The 18,937-nt window shown below is 54.9% G+C and overlaps 1 protein-coding gene across 2 annotated transcripts in view; it reads left to right on the plus strand.

Annotated features, from left to right (window-relative positions):
* The first annotated feature begins 1,139 nt into the window (after positions 1–1,139).
* The window catches only part of LOC119958935 (neutral alpha-glucosidase AB-like), a 47,964-nt gene continuing 30,166 nt past the window's right edge, over positions 1,140–18,937 (plus strand). Inside the window, exons 1-7 of one of the 2 annotated variants that reach the window (XM_038787458.1) lie at positions 1,140–1,245; positions 2,098–2,199; positions 4,692–4,800; positions 5,677–5,804; positions 6,839–7,018; positions 9,242–9,307; positions 18,031–18,115. In XM_038787458.1, coding sequence (XP_038643386.1) covers positions 1,229–1,245; positions 2,098–2,199; positions 4,692–4,800; positions 5,677–5,804; positions 6,839–7,018; positions 9,242–9,307; positions 18,031–18,115 — 687 coding nt within the window. In that variant the 5' untranslated portion in view covers positions 1,140–1,228. The remainder of the gene's footprint in view (positions 1,246–2,097; positions 2,200–4,691; positions 4,801–5,676; positions 5,805–6,838; positions 7,019–9,241; positions 9,308–18,030; positions 18,116–18,937) is intronic. The other variant, XM_038787459.1, reaches the window with a different exon arrangement.

The following is an 18,937-nucleotide window of genomic DNA, read 5'->3' on the forward strand; positions in this document are numbered from 1 at the left end:
ACAGCCCCCAGAGACAGAGCTGTCACTCCCACAGCCCCCAGAGACAGAGCTGTCACTCACACAGCCCAGAGACAGAGCTGTCACTCTCACAGCCCCCAGAGACAGAGCTGTCACTCTCACAGCCCCCAGAGACAGAGCTGTCACTCACACAGCCCCCAGAGACAGAGCTGTCACTCTCACAGCCCCCAGAGATAGAGCTGTCACTCACACAGCCCAGAGACAGAGCTGTCACTCACACAGCCCAGAGACAGAGCTGTCACTCACACAGCCCCCAGAGACAGAGCTGTCACTCTCACAGCCCCCAGAGACAGAGCTGTCACTCACACAGCCCCCAGAGACAGAGCTGTCACTCACACAGCCCCCAGAGACAGAGCTGTCACTCTCACAGCCCAGAGACAGAGCTGTCACTCACACAGCCCCCAAGACAGAGCTGTCACTCACACAGCCCAGAGACAGAGCTGTCACTCACACAGCCCCCAGAGACAGAGCAGTCACTCACACAGCCCAGAGACAGAGCTGTCACTCTCACAGCCCAGAGACAGAGCTGTCACTCACACAGCCCCCAGAGACAGAGCTGTCACTCACACAGCCCCCAGAGACAGAGCTGTCACTCTCACAGCCCAGAGACAGAGCTGTCACTCACACAGCCCAGAGACAGAGCTGTCACTCTCACAGCCCCCAGAGACAGAGCTGTCACTCACACAGCCCCCAGAGACAGAGCTGTCACTCACACAGCCCAGAGACAGAGCTGTCACTCTCACAGCCCCCAGAGACAGAGCTGTCACTCACACAGCCCAGAGACAGAGCTGTCACTCTCACAGCCCAGAGACAGAGCTGTCACTCTCACAGCCCCCAGAGACAGAGCTGTCACTCTCACAGCCCCCAGAGACAGAGCTGTCACTCTCACAGCCCCCAGAGACAGAGCTGTCACTCTCACAGCCCAGAGACAGAGCTGTCACTCACACAGCCCCCAGAGACAGAGCTGTCACTCACACGCAGGTGCCGCCCCCTTGTGACGCAGGCTGGCCCCGCTCCCTGTGACGTAGAATGTCCCCGCCCCCCTGTGACGTATCCTCCTCGCCACCCGTCCCCTGTTACGCCGACCAGCCCGCTCCTTTACGCGCCCGGCCAATGGGAGCGCGTTGACGTGTCAGCGGGGCGGGGCCCGGGCGCCGGGCAAAGGTCAATCCAGCGCCGACGTCAGGCGCGCGGCTCGAGCTGAGCCAAGATGGCGGCGGCGCTGAGGTGAAGCCGAGCCGCTGGGTGTCCGCCCGCGGGGGGTTCCCGGTACCGGGCTGGGGCCTCTCGGGAGCCGGGCTGCCGCCTCTGGCACCGGATCCACCGCAGGATCGCCGAACTGCGCCCTACTGGCGTGTTGCCAACCCTCCCGGGCAGCCCGGGAGGCTCCCGGCCGCTGTCCCGCCACCTGACTCCCTCCCACCGCCTTCCCTCCCCCTCTCCGGGCCTTCTCCCGCCGGCTAGGCCGCCCCCGGAGGGCCTGGGGGAGGGTTGGCCAAGCGGCAACTGCGGGGTGGCTGCTGCCTCCCGGAAAGTGGCCAACCCGAGTTGGCAACCGCCTGGAGGGGGCAGTAACCCTCCTGGGGCCGAATAGCCGGGAGACCCGGGTTCACCCATCCGTGCCCTGGGGGGGGTTCACAGGGCCTGGGGGCGGTTCATGTGACCCAGTGGCTCGGTCCGCTGTGGATCCCCCCTCTGCCCCTGGTGGGGGTGGGTTCTGAGTCCCACTGGGGGTGGGCTGGGGGGTTTGGCTCTCACAATGTGGGGCGGTGCCCACGGTGCCGAGGGAACACCGCACTGCCGCAGCGGTGCCGTCTCGGCGAGACCTGCCCCATCTTTCACGTGAAAGGCGAGCGTGCCTCAGACAGGACAGGAAGAATCATGCACTAGAATCCCTGCAGTGCAGAAGGAGGCCATTCGGCCCATCGAGTCTTCTCTGACCCTCCGACAGAGGCCCCTCCCCAGGTCCACCCCCATCACTGCTCTCGGGTCTGCTTCTCGGGCGGGGGTGTGAACGGGGTCCTCCTACGGCAGCTCAGTCGGGTGATGAAAATGTTCACTTTCTGTCTCCCTTCACAGTGCACGATGGATAGTCCTGGCCTGGCTGACTTTATCTATCACAACAGTGGAATCCGTGGACAGAAGTAACTTTAAAACCTGCGAACAAAGTGCGTTCTGCAAGTAAGTGTTGGCACAATGCAAGGGTTAAAACTGTTTGTGAACCGGTCTGTTTGAGTCACTGGAGGCTGTCCAGAGAAGGTTCAGTCGGTTGATCCCGGGTAGGGAGGGATTTTCTTACGAGAGGTTGAGTTGGTTGGGCCTGTGCTGATTGGCGTTTCGAAGTCCGAGAGGCGATCTTATTGAGACATTGAGAATTCTCAGGGGAGTCTTGACAGGGTATAGTTTCTGAGAGGTTGTTTCCCCTTCTGGGAGAGCCTAGGAGCCAAGGGAATAATCTCAGAGTAAGGGGTCACCAATTTAAGATGGAGGTGAGGAGGAATTTCTTCTCTCTCGAGGGTAGTGAATCTGTGAATTCCTTACCGCAGGGAGCTGTATGTTCAGGTCTTCACGGTGCCGAGGATCCGGGTTTGATCCTGGCCCCGGGTCACACTCATAGAACATAGAACAGTACAGCACAGAACAGGCCCTTCGGCCCTCGATGTTGTGCCGAACAATGATCACCCCACTTAAACCCACGTAACCCGTATACCCGTAACCCAACAATCCCCCCATTAACCTTACACTACGGGCAATTTAGCATGACCAATCCACCTAACCCGCACATCTTTGGACTGTGGGAGGAAACCGGAGCACCCGGAGGAAACCCACGCGCACACGGGGAGGATGTGCAGACTCCACACAGACAGTGACCCAGCCGGGAATCGAACCTGGGACCCTGGAGCTGTGAAGCATTGATACTAACCACCATGCTACCGTGAGGTCCGTGTGGAGTTTGCACATGCTCCCATGTCTGCGTGGGTCTCACCCCCACAACCTAAAGATGTGCATGGTAGATGGGTTGGACATGCTAAATTGCCCCTTAATTGGGGGGGGGGGGAAATAATTGGATGCTCTAGATTTATTAAAATGAATAAGTTCAGGGCTGAGATGGACACATTGTAAATCAGTGAGGGAATCAATGGTTAAGGTGATTGATGTATTGGGCAGGCTGGGTCGATGTGGACTGCACTTGATGCAGTGTAGCGAGAGACACATTTCCAACACCTGATAAGATGCAACACTATTTTGTTTAACATCTAAACTAATATACATGTTCAACTGTGGGTTGACACTATGCTGACTTGAATGGAGACCTGATACTAGCCTGACCAGACTTACTAGCTACCACATGGTGTTTGCACTGGCTATGCTCACAAGCTCTGACTGTCTCAGTGGCTGGGTCCAGAGAGAGCGGGAAAACTGGTGCCCTCTGGCTTTATAGTGGTCGTGTCCTGTCTGGTGATTGGCTGCTGTGTTCTGTGTGCTTACTGGTCATCCTGTGTGTCTGCACTCCATTATATACATAGATGTATATTGTGACAGTGATAAGATGGGAAAGTGGTGTTTAGGATTATATCAGAGTGGTCATCAGCCCACTGAATGGTGAAGCAGACTTCCTGTTATTCGACTAACGCTCTCCTTACTGACTGTGAACCTGAAGCACTTTCCCTATCTCTGTAACCGCCTCCAGCCCCTACACCCTTCCTATCTCTGTAACCGCCTCCAACCCCTACAACCCTCCCTATCTCTGTAACCTCCTCCAGCCCCTACACCCCTCCCTATCTCTGTAACCTCCTCCATCCCTACAACCCTCCCTATCTCTGTAACCGCCTCCAACCCCTACAACCCTCCCTATCTCTGTAACCTCCTCCAGCCTCTACACCCCTCCCTATCTCTGTAACCTCCTCCATCCCTACAACCCTCCCTATCTCTGTAACCGCCTCCAACCCCTACACCCCTCCGTATCTCTGTAACCGCCTCCAGCCCCCTACACCCCTCCCTATCTCTGTAATCTCCTTCCGTCCCCTACAACCCTCCCTATCTCTGTAACCTCCTCCAGCCTCTACACCCCTCCCTATCTCTGTAACCGCCTCTAGCCCCTACACCCCTCCCTATCTCTGTAACCTGTAATTATAATTAATCAAAACAGCAATAGGGAGGTGGTGCATTAGTTAGCACTGCTGCCTCAGCGGGGGTGGGGTGGCGGCACAGTGGTGCATTAGTTAGCACTGCTGCCTCACGGTGCCGTAGTCCCAGGTTTGATCCCATCCCCGGGTCATTGTCCGTGTGGAGTTTGCACATTCTCCCCGTGTGCGCATGGGTCTCACTCCCACAACCCAAAGATGTGCAGGGTAGGTGGATTGGCCATGCTAAATTGCCCCTTAATTGGGAAAATTAAGAACAACAGGAGCAGGCCATTTGCCCCTCGAACCGGCAGAAGTTGGTTCCTGAGCCAAGACAGGAAAGGTTGGTGATTCTTGAGAAAATATGCAGATGTGGCCTACAGTGGTGAGGATAGAATCCCCGGGCATTCCCTCACCTCTCCCTCTCTGTGGCTCACCTGTGAGGCAGGCTCGCATCAGGCTGCCTGCTGTTACATCAGCGGCTTCGCGCGGGATCGGACTCAGATAGAAGAAGCGTCTGACGCGCGCAAGCTTTGTGTTCTTCCCCAGGCGACAGAGGAATGTCAAGCCGGAGAACTCCCCCTATCGAGCTCTGCTCAACTCACTGGAGGTGACGGAGAAAGTGGTCAGGCTGCAGCTGGTTAATGAAGTTAATAAGGTGGGTGTGAAGATGCCGGCTGAACGCTGCCTTTCCTAGCCTCCGTGTGTGTGTGGAACGTGGAGAATTCTCTCACCTCCCTCCACTCGTGGAGTCGGGGGAGGATAATAATTTTGTGAATGACTCGGAAGAGCCCATATTTTTGAAGCTTCCTGCTCGGGTAGACAGGAAGCAAACTGTTTGCACCGACGGGAGGGACTGGCAACCAGATGTAAAATGATTGGTGATCGAGCCGGGGGAAATGAGAGATGCTTTCTAATGTGGCATACAGCCGCCTGAAACGGATAGCTCCTTCAAAGAGCTAGCAGAGGCATGGTGGACCTCTGGAAGATTTGAAAATGGAGGATGGATGTTTTGGTTGGGGTCTCCTTGTGTTTGCGATCAGGAAGACGTCTGTTTTCCTTCGCTCCCTTTTCCCAAACACCCAACAGAAAGGAGAGAGGCCTGGTGTCCGTCTCCTGTGGACGAGAGAGCTGGTTTGTGATGCAGAACAAGGCCAGCAGCGCGGGTTCAATTCCCGTACCAGTTTACCCGAGCAGGCGCCGGAATTTGGCAACCAGGGGCTTTTCACAGTAACTTCATACTTGTGACAATAAAAGGTTATTATTATTATCCCGCGGATCATCGGGAAAACCACCCCAAAACCCGTAATCATTTTCCTGGGTCGTTTACTCCCATCCCGCGTGGGCGCCTCAAAGGAAGACCAAGACTGCTAACCGTTCCATGTCAAGCATATCACGCGCCTGATATAACCATCGGCCACATCTACAAAGCAAAGGGGGAGGGGGAATTACTTTTGAGTCTTGCCCTTCTCGTGTTCGCCAGGCCCTGCTGGTGTTTGTGTAGAAACGTCAGTGTGGTATGTTTCTTTTTCAGGTGCCTTTACTACTTGAAGTGTTTGGCCTTCAAGGGAACATGACCAGGATTAAAATTAATGAGTTGAATCCGCTGAGACCACGCTATGAAGTGCGGGATGTTTTAATACAAGACCCACCTACTGTACCGTAAGTTTGCTGGACTTTTTTTTAAAAAGCTACAATTGGTCAGATAAAATATCTGTGTTAATCTATGCAATTTAAACTCTTTGAATGGAGTGTTGTCAGAATTAGGAGCAGAATGAGGCCACTCGGCCCATCGAGTCTGCTCCGCCATTCAATCATGGCTGATATTTTTCTCGTCCCCATTCTCCTGCCTTACCCCCTGATCCCCTTATTAATCAAGAACCTATCTATCTCTGTCTTAAAGACACTCAGTGATTTGGCCTCCACAGCCTTCTGCAGCAAAGAGTTCCACAGATTCACCACCCTCTGACTGAAGAAATTCCTCCTCATCTCTGTTTTAAAGGATCGTCCCTTCAGTCTGAGGCTGTGCCCTCTGGTTCTAGTTTTTCCTACAAGCGGAAACATCCTCTCCACGTCCACTCAATCCCAGGCCTCGCAGTGTCCTGTAAGTTTCAATAAGATCCCCCCTCATTCTTCTAAACTCCAACGAGTACAGACCCAGAGTCCTCAACCGTTCCTCATACGACAAGTTCTTCATTCCAGGGATCATTCTTGTGAACTTCCTCTGGACCCTTTCCAAGGCCAGCACATCCTTCCTTAGATACGGGGCCCAAAACTGCTCACAATACTCCAAAAGGGGTCTGACAAGAGCCTTATACAGCCTCCGAGGTACATCCCTGGTCTTGTATTCTAACCCTCTCCTGTTGAAAATGAAATGAAAATCGCTTATTGTCACGGGTAGGCTTCAAATAAAGTTACTGTGAAAAGCCCCCAGTCGCCACATTCCGGCACCTGTTCGGGGAGGCTGTTATGGGAATCGAACCGTGCTGCTGGCCTGCCTTGGTCTGCTTTAAAAGCCAGCGATTTAGCCCTGTGCTAAACAGCCCCTGTTGTTGGCCTGGGGAGCGAATGCAGTGCTGGTATTGAGTCCCCGGATTAGTGCGGCTGTACACAGTTCCCTGATCGATGAGGCAAATCGCAGGCCCCCTGAACCCCCCCCCCCCGGTGAGGATAAACTGTGTGCTTTCCGATTTCAGCTTAACGGTTGTGGGGAAGGACGGAGGTAGCGTGGAGCTGGGCTTCGGAAACCAGCTGTACAAACTGATTATCACCTCAAAGCCCTTCAGGATGGACATCATGACGGGGAACGAGCTGCTGCTGAGCGTTAACTCCCGGGGGCTGATGGTGTTCGAGCACTTGCGAAAGAGGAAGGACTCGTGAGTACCCGGCTGCCTCCGTTAGAGGGAGGGGATGGCGGGGGGGGGGGGGGGGGGGGGGGGGGAGAGAAACCTTGGGTGGGAAAAATTCACCAACTATTTCCTCTTGTCCCCACGTCGTGTAGACTGGGGAACGTGGAGTGAAAGGAGTTTACATCCTGCTTCATTCCGTCGTCCCCTGTTACTCCAAAGACTCCATTCTTTGCGCCAGCAGAGTAGAACGAGTAGCCGTTACGGAGACGGGTAAACTCCAGATCCTTTATCTGTGAATGTTCTGTTGTAACTTCCTGAACTCTCTCATTTCTCATTGACCTGTGGTGGCGGCTCAGCTATCATCTAATCATTCTACTGGTTCATTGCTCGTTGAGATATATCGTCTGTTTTCTATTATTCCTGACATTCTGCCCAAGCAATGGCTATTCCGTGTTTACCCTGTCCCTCCAGAGTAAACTGCCCTGATTGAGCCTTGTTCCTTCCTCCGCCCCTAATCTCGAATGTTGGCTCTACGACTGAACCTGGATTCTTACAGCTTCACCGCTCTCTCTGTCTGAAAGGAGATTCTGTCCTGCCTTCTGAACCTCTCTCGTTTTAGTCTTGTGTCCATTTCCCTTGTTCTGCACCCCCTTGGCTACAAGGAAGAGTGCGCTTCTCTCTGAATCATTTCCATAGCTCCTGTGAAAATAGTCCCAGCGTTTGGATTTGGAATTCCTCGGAGCTGGCGGTAGCTAACCCAGTGAATCATCTGTAATAATAATAATCGCTTATTGTCGCAAGTCGGCTGCAAATGAAGTTACCGTGCAAAGCCCCTAGTCGCCACATTCCGGCGCCTGTTCTTGGGGATGCCGGTATTGTCACAGCTCACAGCTTCCTAATGTCCCCCCCCCCGCCCCCCCGGCAGAATGAAGCTTGCAGTCTCGTTAACGTTTTAACGGACTCGCCGGCTGCCCAGCCCTTTTGTTTTTAAGCATTCTCTTGTGGCGCCTCTTTTGGCCGAGCCCTGATCTCTCTCCTCCTCCGGCTCAGGGTGAGGGTTTCGGGGGTTACGATGCTCCTGGGCAAGTGTCTGGTTCCCTTTTTTGTTTTGAAGGAGTGGAAGTTGTCGCTGCTGCCGTACCAGGGGCTGGTTTAGCTCACTCGGCTAAATCGCTGGCTTACCAAGCAGGCCAGCAGCACGGTTCGATTCCCGTACCAGCCACCCCGGACAGGCGGCGGAATGTGGCGACTAGGGGGCTTTTCACAGTAACTTCATTGAAGCCTACTCGTGACAATAAGCGATTTTCATTTCATTTTCATTTCACCAGCCTGATCGGCTGAGGCCGCAGCCGTCTGCTCCCCGTCTAAAGGATTGGGGAAGGGGGGGGGGGGGTGGGGGGGGGGGGGGGGGGGGGGGGGTTCCCCCTGTGCGATTGATGGATTTTTCTCACCCAGCCTGTCAAGAGTAGCTCGGTGTTGACTCGGTGTGTTTCTGAATGTCCTGTCTGTAGTCTTGTTATCGGGTAAGGGATCTGCTGGTCTCTCTCTCTCTCTCTCTCTCTCTCGTTCAGCTATTGGAACTCTCCCAGTCGCATCCTCTCTCCATTCCCCCCCCCATCCCAGCCATTGCTCTCGAGGCCGCAGTGCTCAGAAGCTGCCTCTGGTTTGTTTGATCCCGCACTTGCTGAGCCCAGGATTGGCCCCTGGTTGGTCAGTGACTGTGGTCTGGGGAGGGAGGGGGGGGGGGGGGTCGCCAGTCTGTGTTCCCCGCTGGATATTAGGTGGTCGGGGGGGGGGGGGGTGCTTGGCAATCGCTCCATCACTCTCGGCGTAGTCACTGGGGGCCGGGCCGGGCCGGGCTGCTGCTTGCGGAGCCCTGTCAGTTGGGGGCGAATAGCTTCACCAATGTGTCTAATTGTCCAGCCCTCCTTCCCCCACCATGGAAATCCCCCAATGCCACGATTTTCCGACCGGTTTTATCCCCGTCTCCGGTTCACCGCAAATTCTCTCCGGGGGTGGGGTGGGGGGGGGGGGGGGGGGGGGGGGGGGGGGGGGCAATAACTGCGCTGTGCAAAAGATGGGCAGATTCCTTCACCGTTGTGTGTCTGGTAGAAAGCATTGTATAAACTTCTTGGTGTTTTACTGTCTTCAACAACGTCGACTGAAACTCATTTTGTTTTTGTTTTGTTTTTTGTTTTGTTTATTTTATTCCATTTGTTTCTTCCTCCTTTGCAACCCCGCCTCCCTCAGTTACACGGAAAAAATTAGCAGCACAGTCGGTAGCATGTGGAGTAAGATCAAGAACATGTTCATTAGGTAAATGATGCACCAACGCTGTCTCTTTAGTCCCGTTTGTGCACCTAATGATACTTACGCTTAGGGTTGCAACGATATTAAAGTAATGGGGCGGCGTTGGAATAGCTGCATGCACCTCATCGATTTGGCGATCGCCCCTTCGATTGGAAACATTTGTCTGTTAATTCAATTTGATTAAATGCAGATCTAATGTCCTGACTTCCCCCGGCCTCGATGGAGAATGTTTGGGAATTGTATCGACGGGGAACTGCCTCCCTCCCTCCTTGTGCCAAAGCTCACCCCGCTTCGCGTCTCGATTCTTTACGAATGCACGCGCACTTTTAATTTTATTTTTTGCATCCTGCTTTGCGGGGGGGTGGGGGCTGATGCAGCTTGAGTGAACCACGGCACCGCAGCGTCGAATATTACAGGGCAAACTTTTGTTTTGAAGAGGGAGGCGGGCGGCGCAGTGGTTAGCACTGTTGCCTCACGGCGCCGAGGTCCCAGGTTCGATACCGCCTCTGGGTCACTGTCCGTGTGGAGTTTGCACATTCTCCCCGTGTCTGCGTGGGTCTCGCCCCCACAAGACAAAAAAAGATGTGCGGGCTAGGTGGATTGGCCACGTTAAATTGCCTCTTTAATTGGGATTGGGGGGGGGGGGAAGAATTGTGTACTCTTAAATTTATTTACAAGAAATCGAAGGGGGTGGGGGTGCGTCAGGTTAGCCGTGGCTGGAAACTGGTTCAGACCTCCGCACACTCAGGCTCCCAGTAAAGCTGGGGGGAGATGCGTAGCAGACAAGGCTACTACATGGAGGGTGTTAAAGGATCCCCCAAGGATTTATTCACGCAGGGCAAGAGTCTGTTCACTAAGGTGTGTCTTCCAGGGACAGTTTGCCTCTAACCCACCTCTCTGGGAGGTGGAGGGGGTGGATTGCACGGTGTTCAAATCATTTGGGGGGTGGGGGGGGGGGGGGGTAAGTGTCAGATGTAAAATTGTCCCACCTGATTCTATGGGATTTCTGCTTGGAGTTTGGGATTAAAATGCTCCCCTCCCTCTGGTTGAGCCTTGTGATTGACTGAAGTGTAACTGAGCTCGGCTAGCCTGCCACATTGAGTCCTCCTCCAGCTCCAGTCTCCCCGATGTCCTGATAATGCTCCGAGGTCACCCCTTCCCTCCCTCACTGCTGGGCGCTCCCACCCACCCTGCCTGCCTGCAGCAGATATGAACTGGATCTGGCACTCTGCTTGTGGTTTAGACACCTTGGAAAGGATGTGGAAAGAGGCTTTGTCTCGTCCAAAGTCACCGCATCTTCTTCAGTCTCGGGGCACCGGTGCCATCGCGGTGACGTGAATTGGGGAGGGGGGGTTGTCCCTCACCGGGTTTTGGAGTTCTCTGGGGTATCTTCTGCCTCGTTGCCCCGAGGTCTTGCATTCGCCTCTGCATTAGTTTTCAGCTCCCAGCTCTATGTGACCGGGCTGCTGTACTCTCTTGCTTGCTGTTAATGTCACAGCAAGTTTTATTCACTCTTGCTTCTCGCTCTTCAATCCCGTTTTGTTTTTTTGCTTTGTTGACCTGTCGTGGTTGGTGATAAAAGACCTGCTTATGCCACGTGTGTGAATGCTCGCTCTCTTTCTCTCTCTGTGTCTCTGTCTCTCTGTCCCCCCCTCTCTCTCTGCCCCCTCTCTCTCTGCCCCCTCTCTCTCTGCCCCCTCTCTCTCTGCCCCCTCTCTCTCTGCCCCCTCTCTCTCTGCCCCCTCTCTCTCTGCCCCCTCTCTCTCTGCCCCCTCTCTCTCTGCCCCCTCTCTCTCTGCCCCCCTCTCTCTCTGCCCCCTCTCTCTCTGCCCCCTCTCTCTCTGCCCCCTCTCTCTCTGCCCCCCCTCTCTCTGCCCCCCTCTCTCTCTGCCCCCTCTTTCTCTGCCCCCTCTTTCTCTGCCCCCTCTTTCTCTGCCCCCTCTTTCTCTGCCCCCTCTTTCTCTGCCCCCTCTTTCTCTGCCCCTCTTTCTCTGCCCCCTCTTTCTCTGCCCCCTCTTTCTCTGCCCCCTCTCTCTCTGCCCCCCTCGTTTCTCTCTGCCCCCCTTCTTCTCTGCCCCTCTTTCTCTGCCCCCTCTTTCTCTGCCCCCTCTTCTCTGCCCCTCTTTCTCTGCCCCCCCTCTTTCTCTGCCCCCTCTCTCTCTGCCCCCCCCCCCCCCTCCCCCCCTCTTCTCTTGCCCCCCCTCTCTGCCCCCTCTTCTCTGCCCCCTCTCTCTCTGCCCCCCTCTCTCTCTGCCCCCCCTCTCTCTCTGCCCCCCCTCTCTCTCTGCCCCCCCCCTCTCTCTCTGCCCCCCCTCTCTCTCTGCCCCCCTCTCTCTCTGCCCCCCTCTCTCTCTGCCCCCCTCTCTCTCTCTGCCCCCCTCTCTCTCTGCCCCCCTCTCTCTCTGCCCCCCCTCTCTCTCTGCCCCCCTCTCTCTCTGCCCCCCTCTCTCTCTGCCCCCCTCTCTCTCTCCCCCCCCCTCTCTCTCCCTTCCCCCTTCTCTTTCTCTCTTTCTCTTTCTCCTCCCCCCCCCCCCCCCTTTCTCTTCCGCCCCCCCCCCGCCTATCTCTCTCTCCCCTCTCTCTCTCTCCCATTGCTGCTGCTGTCCGTCCGTCCCTCTTCCTCCGGGGATGTTGGCTCCTTGCTGGTGAATGGTTGCATTGGGGTGCCGCAGTGTGAAATGTGTGAGGGTCGGCAGTGGGCCATGCGGCCGATTGGCCAGGTCACTCGATGGCCGTGCGGGGTTGGGACCCGTGGCAGATTGAACCCCTCCCTGCCCATGTTAGTACCTTCACGTCTATCCTATCTGCCGATGTGACAGTGGAGGGATATGAAGCTCACCTCTCTGCATTTGAAGTGTCGCCTGCCTCGGCCTGGGCTTGTTCGAGGTGTGACTCCGGGTGTGAATGCGAGGGGTGCTGAAAGTCAGTAACAAGAGGGGGCCAGTTTTGGCGCAGTGTCTGAATCGACAGCTAAACCGTGCACTACATTATTGCTGCAACCCTAAGGTTGAGAACGGAATTTGCTGTTTCTGGCTGGTTTGTGACTGGAGCATGTCCCATTCCTGATGTGATTCTGATGCTGTGTTTGTCAGTCGCCTGAACTGGGAGGTCCTGCCGGTTAACGGTGGTTTCACCTTTTTATGTTTGTCATTCCGAGGCGTGACGGGTCGGAACAGGGCAACGCTCTGTGTTGGCTTTGGCATGACCCACCTTTGACCTCTGGTCACTGCCGCATTGGCTCGTCTCTGCTCGGAGGAGGCACGAAGTGGGGGGGTGGGTGGGGGGGGGGGGGGGGGGGGGGGGGAAAGGGGACCAGAAAGCCTGTGGTGTTAGTGTCCATATGCCACTGGGTGACTAACACTTGCTGCATGAAGAGGAGACTGTAACAGGGTGACGTGCCAGCGTGTGTGTGTGTCGCAGAGGTCATCGCCCCAGCAGTGCGAGCAATCCCAAGCAATCTAACCTGAAACGTAACTGCACGAGAAAGCACCCTGCAGGTTTCTCCGAGCTGTAATTCTCTCATTCCTAAATTCTTGAAAGGAAATGATGTTGGCGGCCCATTTTGCTAACGGATGTCTTGTGCGCGCTGATGTGCTGCTCCCTGGACGCACGCTGTGTCCCCCCCCCCCAGCGCAGTCTATGCCAACACGGGCAGAGGTTTAATCCCTGTCTCGAGGGAATTTGGCAGCTGCTTCCCAGGCGTGACCGCTGAAACAAACGGGACTATTGATGGCCGACGGTCCCCCGTTGCAAGCAAATCTCCTCGCAGAATTCCTGTGACGCGAAAGCGATGCCCAGATCAGTGGGGTTTGCAGCAACGTTGCTCCTTGACGCTTGTGCATGTCCAGGAGAAATGACCAGGATTTGCTTTGACGGAGCTGGCTTACCAGCGGTATTATAAACCAGATTTGGCGTTTTCGGGCTGATCAGTCCTTTCGAGGTCCTAATTGAAACTTGGCCACGGAGTTCCAACACTCTGAAACAGGAGCACTGTTGGGCACACATTCCCCGTGGTTAAAGTCAATTCCCGGGAAGGTTCCAAAGCCGTTCCAGAACCATCTGGGAAATCAGCAATTCTGAATTGGCCTCCAAATGTCCCACCTCTCTTCCCGTGTGAAGACGGGGGGGGGGGTCGAAAAGCGAGGAAGGAAGGAGGCTTGGCTGTAAGATTGTCGATCAGTTGTGCTCCCCGGCAGTGGGAGGCTGTTTCTGAGCCGCCGACGGAGCTGGTAAACGCTGAGATTAATGAGCTGCTATGGACAAGAGGACGCTGCACTAATTGGGTAGTCAGAGCAGCCGAGCATTGAGAAAACAAGAAGCCGGTGTTCTGTGTGCGCACACGGCCACTGATTCTGTGCCCAGTACCCCAGCTCTTCCATCCAATCGGTTCCGATACTCCTCGAATCGACAGGCAGAGGCCGATGCAGAGGGCGAACGCTCCGGTACGCCCTCTGACCCTAACACAGAAAGCAATGGGGGCGGTTTAATAGTAGCAGGAGGGGGTGGGTAACTAGAGGGGACACACACACAGATTGAAGAGAATCGGTGGAAGAACCAGAGGGTGGGGAGATGAGGAGAATGTGTTTTTGACACAGCGAGTTGTGACCTGGCAGGTTCTGCCTGAAAGGGCGGCGGAAGCAGATTCAACAGGATATTTGTGTGTGTGCGTGCGTAAGTGTGTGTGGGGGTGGAATGGTGTTTTTTTTTAATAAACATTTTATTGAGGTATAACAACACAATAAACATGTAGATGAATCTATAAACATAGTGCAAAAGCCGTCTGTCTCCCTTACAGGTCCCACCTTTATCAACCCCCTCCTTTCCCCCCCCCCCCCCCCCTTCTGCTGACGATTACTTTTCCGCGAAGAAGTCGATGAACGGTTGCCACCTCCGGACGAACCCTAACACTGACCCTCTCAGGGCGAACTTGATTTTCCCCAAACAGAGCAAGCTAGCCATGTCCGATAGCCAGGTCTCCGACTTCGGGGGCTTTGAGTCCCTCCAAGCTAATAGTATCCGTCTCCGGGCTACCAGGGAAGCAAAGGCCAGAACGCCTGCCTCTTTCTCCTGCTGGATTCCCGGGTCTTCCGACACCCCGAAAATCGCCACCTCTGGACTCAGCGCCACCCTTGTTTTTAACACCGTGGACATGATGTCAGCAAACCCCTGCCAAAACCCCCTAAGCTTCGGACATGTCCAGAACATGTGGACATGGTTCGCTGGTCCTCCCGCACGTTTTGCACACCTGTCTTCCATCACACAGAATCTGCTCGTCCGGGCCACTGTCATGTGAGCCCGATGAACGACCTTAAATTATATCAGGCTGAGCCTGGCACATGTTGCGGACGTGTTGACTCTACTCAACGCATCCGCTCATAGACCATCCTCTATCTCTCCTCCCAGCTCCTCCTCCCACTTACGTTTCAGCTCCTCGGTCTGCGTCTCCTCCGACCCCATAAGTTCCTTGTAAATGTCCGAGACGCTCCCTTCCCCTACCCACCCTCTGGAAACTACCTTGTCCTGAATCCCCCTTAGTGGTAGGAGCGGGAAGGTTGTCACCTGCTTACGTAGGAAGTCCCACACCTGCAGATACCTGAATTTGTTTCCCTTCGCCAACCCAAACTTCTCCTCCAGTGCCCTCATACTCGGAAAGCTCCCCTCTATAAACATATCCCCCATCCTCTCAATCCCTGCTCTCCGCCATATCCGGAACCCCCCCCCATCCATACTTCCTGGGGCAACCCGGTGATTATTACAGATTGGGGCCCAGACCGATGCTCCCTCTGCTCCCACATGTCTCCTCCATTGCCCCCAGACTCTCAGGGCCGCCACCACCACGGGGCTGGTGGAGTACCGTGCCGGCGGGAACGGCAGAGGCGCAGTTACCATCGCTCCCAAACTGGTGCCCTTGCATGAAGCCGCCTCCATACATTCCCATGCCAACCCCTCCCCCACCACCCACTTCCTGATCGTGGCTATATACGCCGCCCAGTAATAGCTATTAGAATTTGGCAGCGCCAGCCCGCCCTCTCCCCGATTCTGCTCAAGCATTACCTTCCTTACCCCCGGGGTCTTGCCCGCCCAAACAAAGCCAGAGATCGCTTTGTTGACCCATTTATAAAAGGACCGCGGAATAAAGATGGGGAGACATTGAAACACGAACAGGAATCTCGGGAGGACCGTCATCTTCACCGTCTGCATCCTCCCAGCTAATGACAACGGGAGCGTGTCCCACCTCTGAAAATCGTCCTTCATTTGGTCTACTAGTCGGGCCAGATTTAATTTATGCAGCTGGTCCCATTCCCGCGCCACTTGAATGCCTCGGTACCTAAAGCTTCCCCCTTCTAATCTAAACGGCAGCTCCCCCAATCGCCTCTCCTGTCCCCTTGCCTGGACCGCAAACATCTGACTTTTCCCCATAATTAGCTTATACCCCGAAAACCGGCCAAATTCCCCTCGAATCCTCATGATTTCTCCCATCCCCTCTAATGGGTCCGATTCATACAGAAGCAGGTCGTCTGCATAGAGCGAGACTCTGTGCTCGACCTTCCCCTGACCAGCCCCTTGAGGCTCTCGGAGCAATTGCCAACGGCTCTATAGCCAGCGTGACCAACAGTGGGGAGAGGGGGCATCCCTGTCTTGTCCCCCGGTGCAGTCTAAAATAATCCAATGTTGTCCTATTCATCCGTACACTTGCCATAGGAGCCTGATACAGCAACCTGACCCAGTCAATAAAGCCCCACCCAAATCCGAACCATCCCAGTACATGCCACAGATAATCCCGTTCTACCCGATCAAAAGCCTTTTCTGCATCCATCGCGATCACTACCTCCACATCCCTACCTTCTGGGAGCATCGTGATCACATACTAATACCAACTGCACCCCGTCCAGTTTCCCACTGACCATAATGTACCGACCTCCCACATCCGAAACTATTCTTCCTGCCTCAAACACCACCCGCTTATTGATCAGGATCGCAACCCCTCTAGTTTTTAAATCCAGTCCTGAGTGAAAGGCCTGACTGACCCAGCCTTTCCTCCATCTAATCTGGTCAGTTATTCTAAGGTGCGTCTCCTGCAACATTACCACGTCTGCCTTCGGTCCCCTAAGATACGCTCACCCATGTGCCCTCTTGACCGGCCCATTTAACCCTCGAACATTCCAGCTGATCAGCCTAATTGAAGGTCTCATTGCCCCCCTCACCCCTTCGCCGATCAGCCATCCCCTTTTTTGGGCCCGCCTCCAGCCCATGCTTAGCACCTCCACCGGCCCGCCCCCAGGCAGCCTCCGCCCCCAACCTCCTCTCTGTCCCTTAGCCCAAGTTCCTCCTTTGTCAGCACAACATTTCCCCCCCACAGTAACAACACTCTGTAACCGAACCCTTTGATAAACTGAACATATGCACACCCCCCACTACGCTTCCGTGAGCTAGCCCACCCAGCTAGCTTGGTAGCCCCATCCCTGGCGCCGGATAGTCTCCCACCTATTGTTTCTCCCCCCCCCCCCCCCCCATACAAACATACTCCAACATCAAATCCCCACGCAATTGCCCGACGGAAAAACACCAAAATCTAAACAAGCACACCTCCATCCCCCAACAGTGCAAATGAAAACCTTAACTCACTCAGCTCTGCCACTGGTCCCAAATCAATGCAGAAGGCGTTACAAACAGCTTCCACAAAACGAGAAACTTTTTTTTTTAAAGAACAGAGAAACAAAAAGAAGAAAAAAAACACATGAACGTTGCAGCAAAGTTGAAAAGTTCTCAGTCCACCACCAGTCCTTTTGGAAATGGTGCTTACAGATCTGTAAGAGCCAGCAGAAATCTGGCAGGCCAAATGTACTCCTCGTGTGACTTTGTGGCTGAATGGGATGGGGGGGGAGTGGTCACCAATTCGATCAATTGAGTGTTTATTGGTTGTTTTTCTTGCTTCTTTATTCTAGCTACATTGGGGAGTGTGGGGGCGTAGTCTATCCTGTCACTAACTCTCATTCTTCCAGTTATAATAATATATTCAGTTGCTTCAGGGATTAAACCCGCAAAGATTGTTTTGATTCAGAACTTGCTTCTTAAGTCACCTCCCCCTCCACCCATTCGCTGGTGCACCTCTTTCTCTGCCGGGTTACAATCTCACGGTTCTGAATCAGAAGTGACTGTGTGCAGGGGAGTGAGGTGGACAAGTGCAGCCTCCAGTCAGCCTGGGTACAGAGGGCCACATGGGGATTGGCATGGATTGCTGTCTGCTCCCTTTGAAACCCCGCTCCCCTGTCTTCAAAAGCATCTCCGAGGCACACGGGGTGCTGTTCTCTCTTTCCCCGCTTTCTCCTGCTCTCGGGAAAGGCGGGAGACTGGGATGGGAAGGATAAAGCTCCCGCGTGGGTTAACGGGTCTGCCGCAGGCTCGGTCTCTGCTGCTCTATAAACTGGGTTGGTCTGACAGCCGGGGGTGGTGGGGTTGACTAATCGCCGCTCAATATCCCGGAGCTTTGTCCGTGATCCTGATCCCAACTCCTGCCCCGTCCCCCTGTCTGGTGTCGGTCGGACGCTGCCTTGTAGTAATTCTCAGCGGCACAAACGTGGTGGCGTTGGTGAGGGAGGGTGGGGCATTGCTGGCCGGGACGGGCAGTTTGGAGTATCTCATTAAAGCTGGCATCGCGGTCGAGAATCGGACTGGCTGTGTGTGGTTGAAGGAGAAGGAACGTGCCATTTAACTTTCCCGTGTTACAGTGAAGAGAAGAAGGAAGCCGATGTGGAGAATGAGGCGAAGGAAGAGAAGCAGGCCGGCGATGGGGAATCTCAGCAGGTGGACCAGGTAAGCGCCTGCGTTTGTGTAATGAGATTGTAAAGTCTCCACGGTCCCAGGTGACCAGAGGCTGCTTTTCTTGGGGTGGGGGGGGGGAGAGAGCTGACTGGTGGTGATTTAATCCGAGGTTCACAGCACCTCGGGCGAGGCTGAGAAGGCGCTTGGCCTTCGTGGGCGGCACGGTAGCACAGTGGTTAGCACTGATGCTTCACAGCTCCAGGGTCCCAGGTTCGATTCCCAGCTTGGGTCACTGTCTGTGCGGAGTCTGCACGCTCTCCCCGTGTGTGCGTGGGTTTCCTCCGGGTGCTCCGGTTCCCTCCCACAGTCCAAAGATGTGCAGGTTAGGTGGATTGGCCATGATAAATTGCCCTTAGTGTCCAAATAAAAGGTTGGGTGCGGTTACGGGGATAGGTTGGAAGTGTGGGCTTAAGTGTCTCGATATCCAATGTGGTCCCTGCCCTCGTCCGGAATCTGTCCAATTTCCCTCGAGTTCGCACCCACAGCATCAACCGACAAATGGTTCCAGAAACTACCAGCGAGGCCCAAGCTCCAGACTCTCCCTACGTTTGCACAATTTAAACTCTCTTCCTCATTCCCCAACCCCCTCACCATCCTCCCCAATCTACCACCGACAGGCCTGAGTAACTCGGAAGCTAATGGGCCCTAGGTAAATGTTGCTGGAGAAGTTCCCACTTGGGGGGGAGAGACCAGAACTTGGGGCCATCGATCTCAGACAGTGACTAATAAACGCAAAGGGGATATCAGGAAAAACGCCTTTACCTAGAGAGCAGGGGGAATGTGGGGCTCCCTTCCCTGGGAGGGCGGGACAAT

The sequence above is a fragment of the Scyliorhinus canicula genome, chromosome 31 (assembly GCF_902713615.1).
Source record: "Scyliorhinus canicula chromosome 31, sScyCan1.1, whole genome shotgun sequence".
NCBI lineage: Eukaryota > Metazoa > Chordata > Chondrichthyes > Carcharhiniformes > Scyliorhinidae > Scyliorhinus > Scyliorhinus canicula.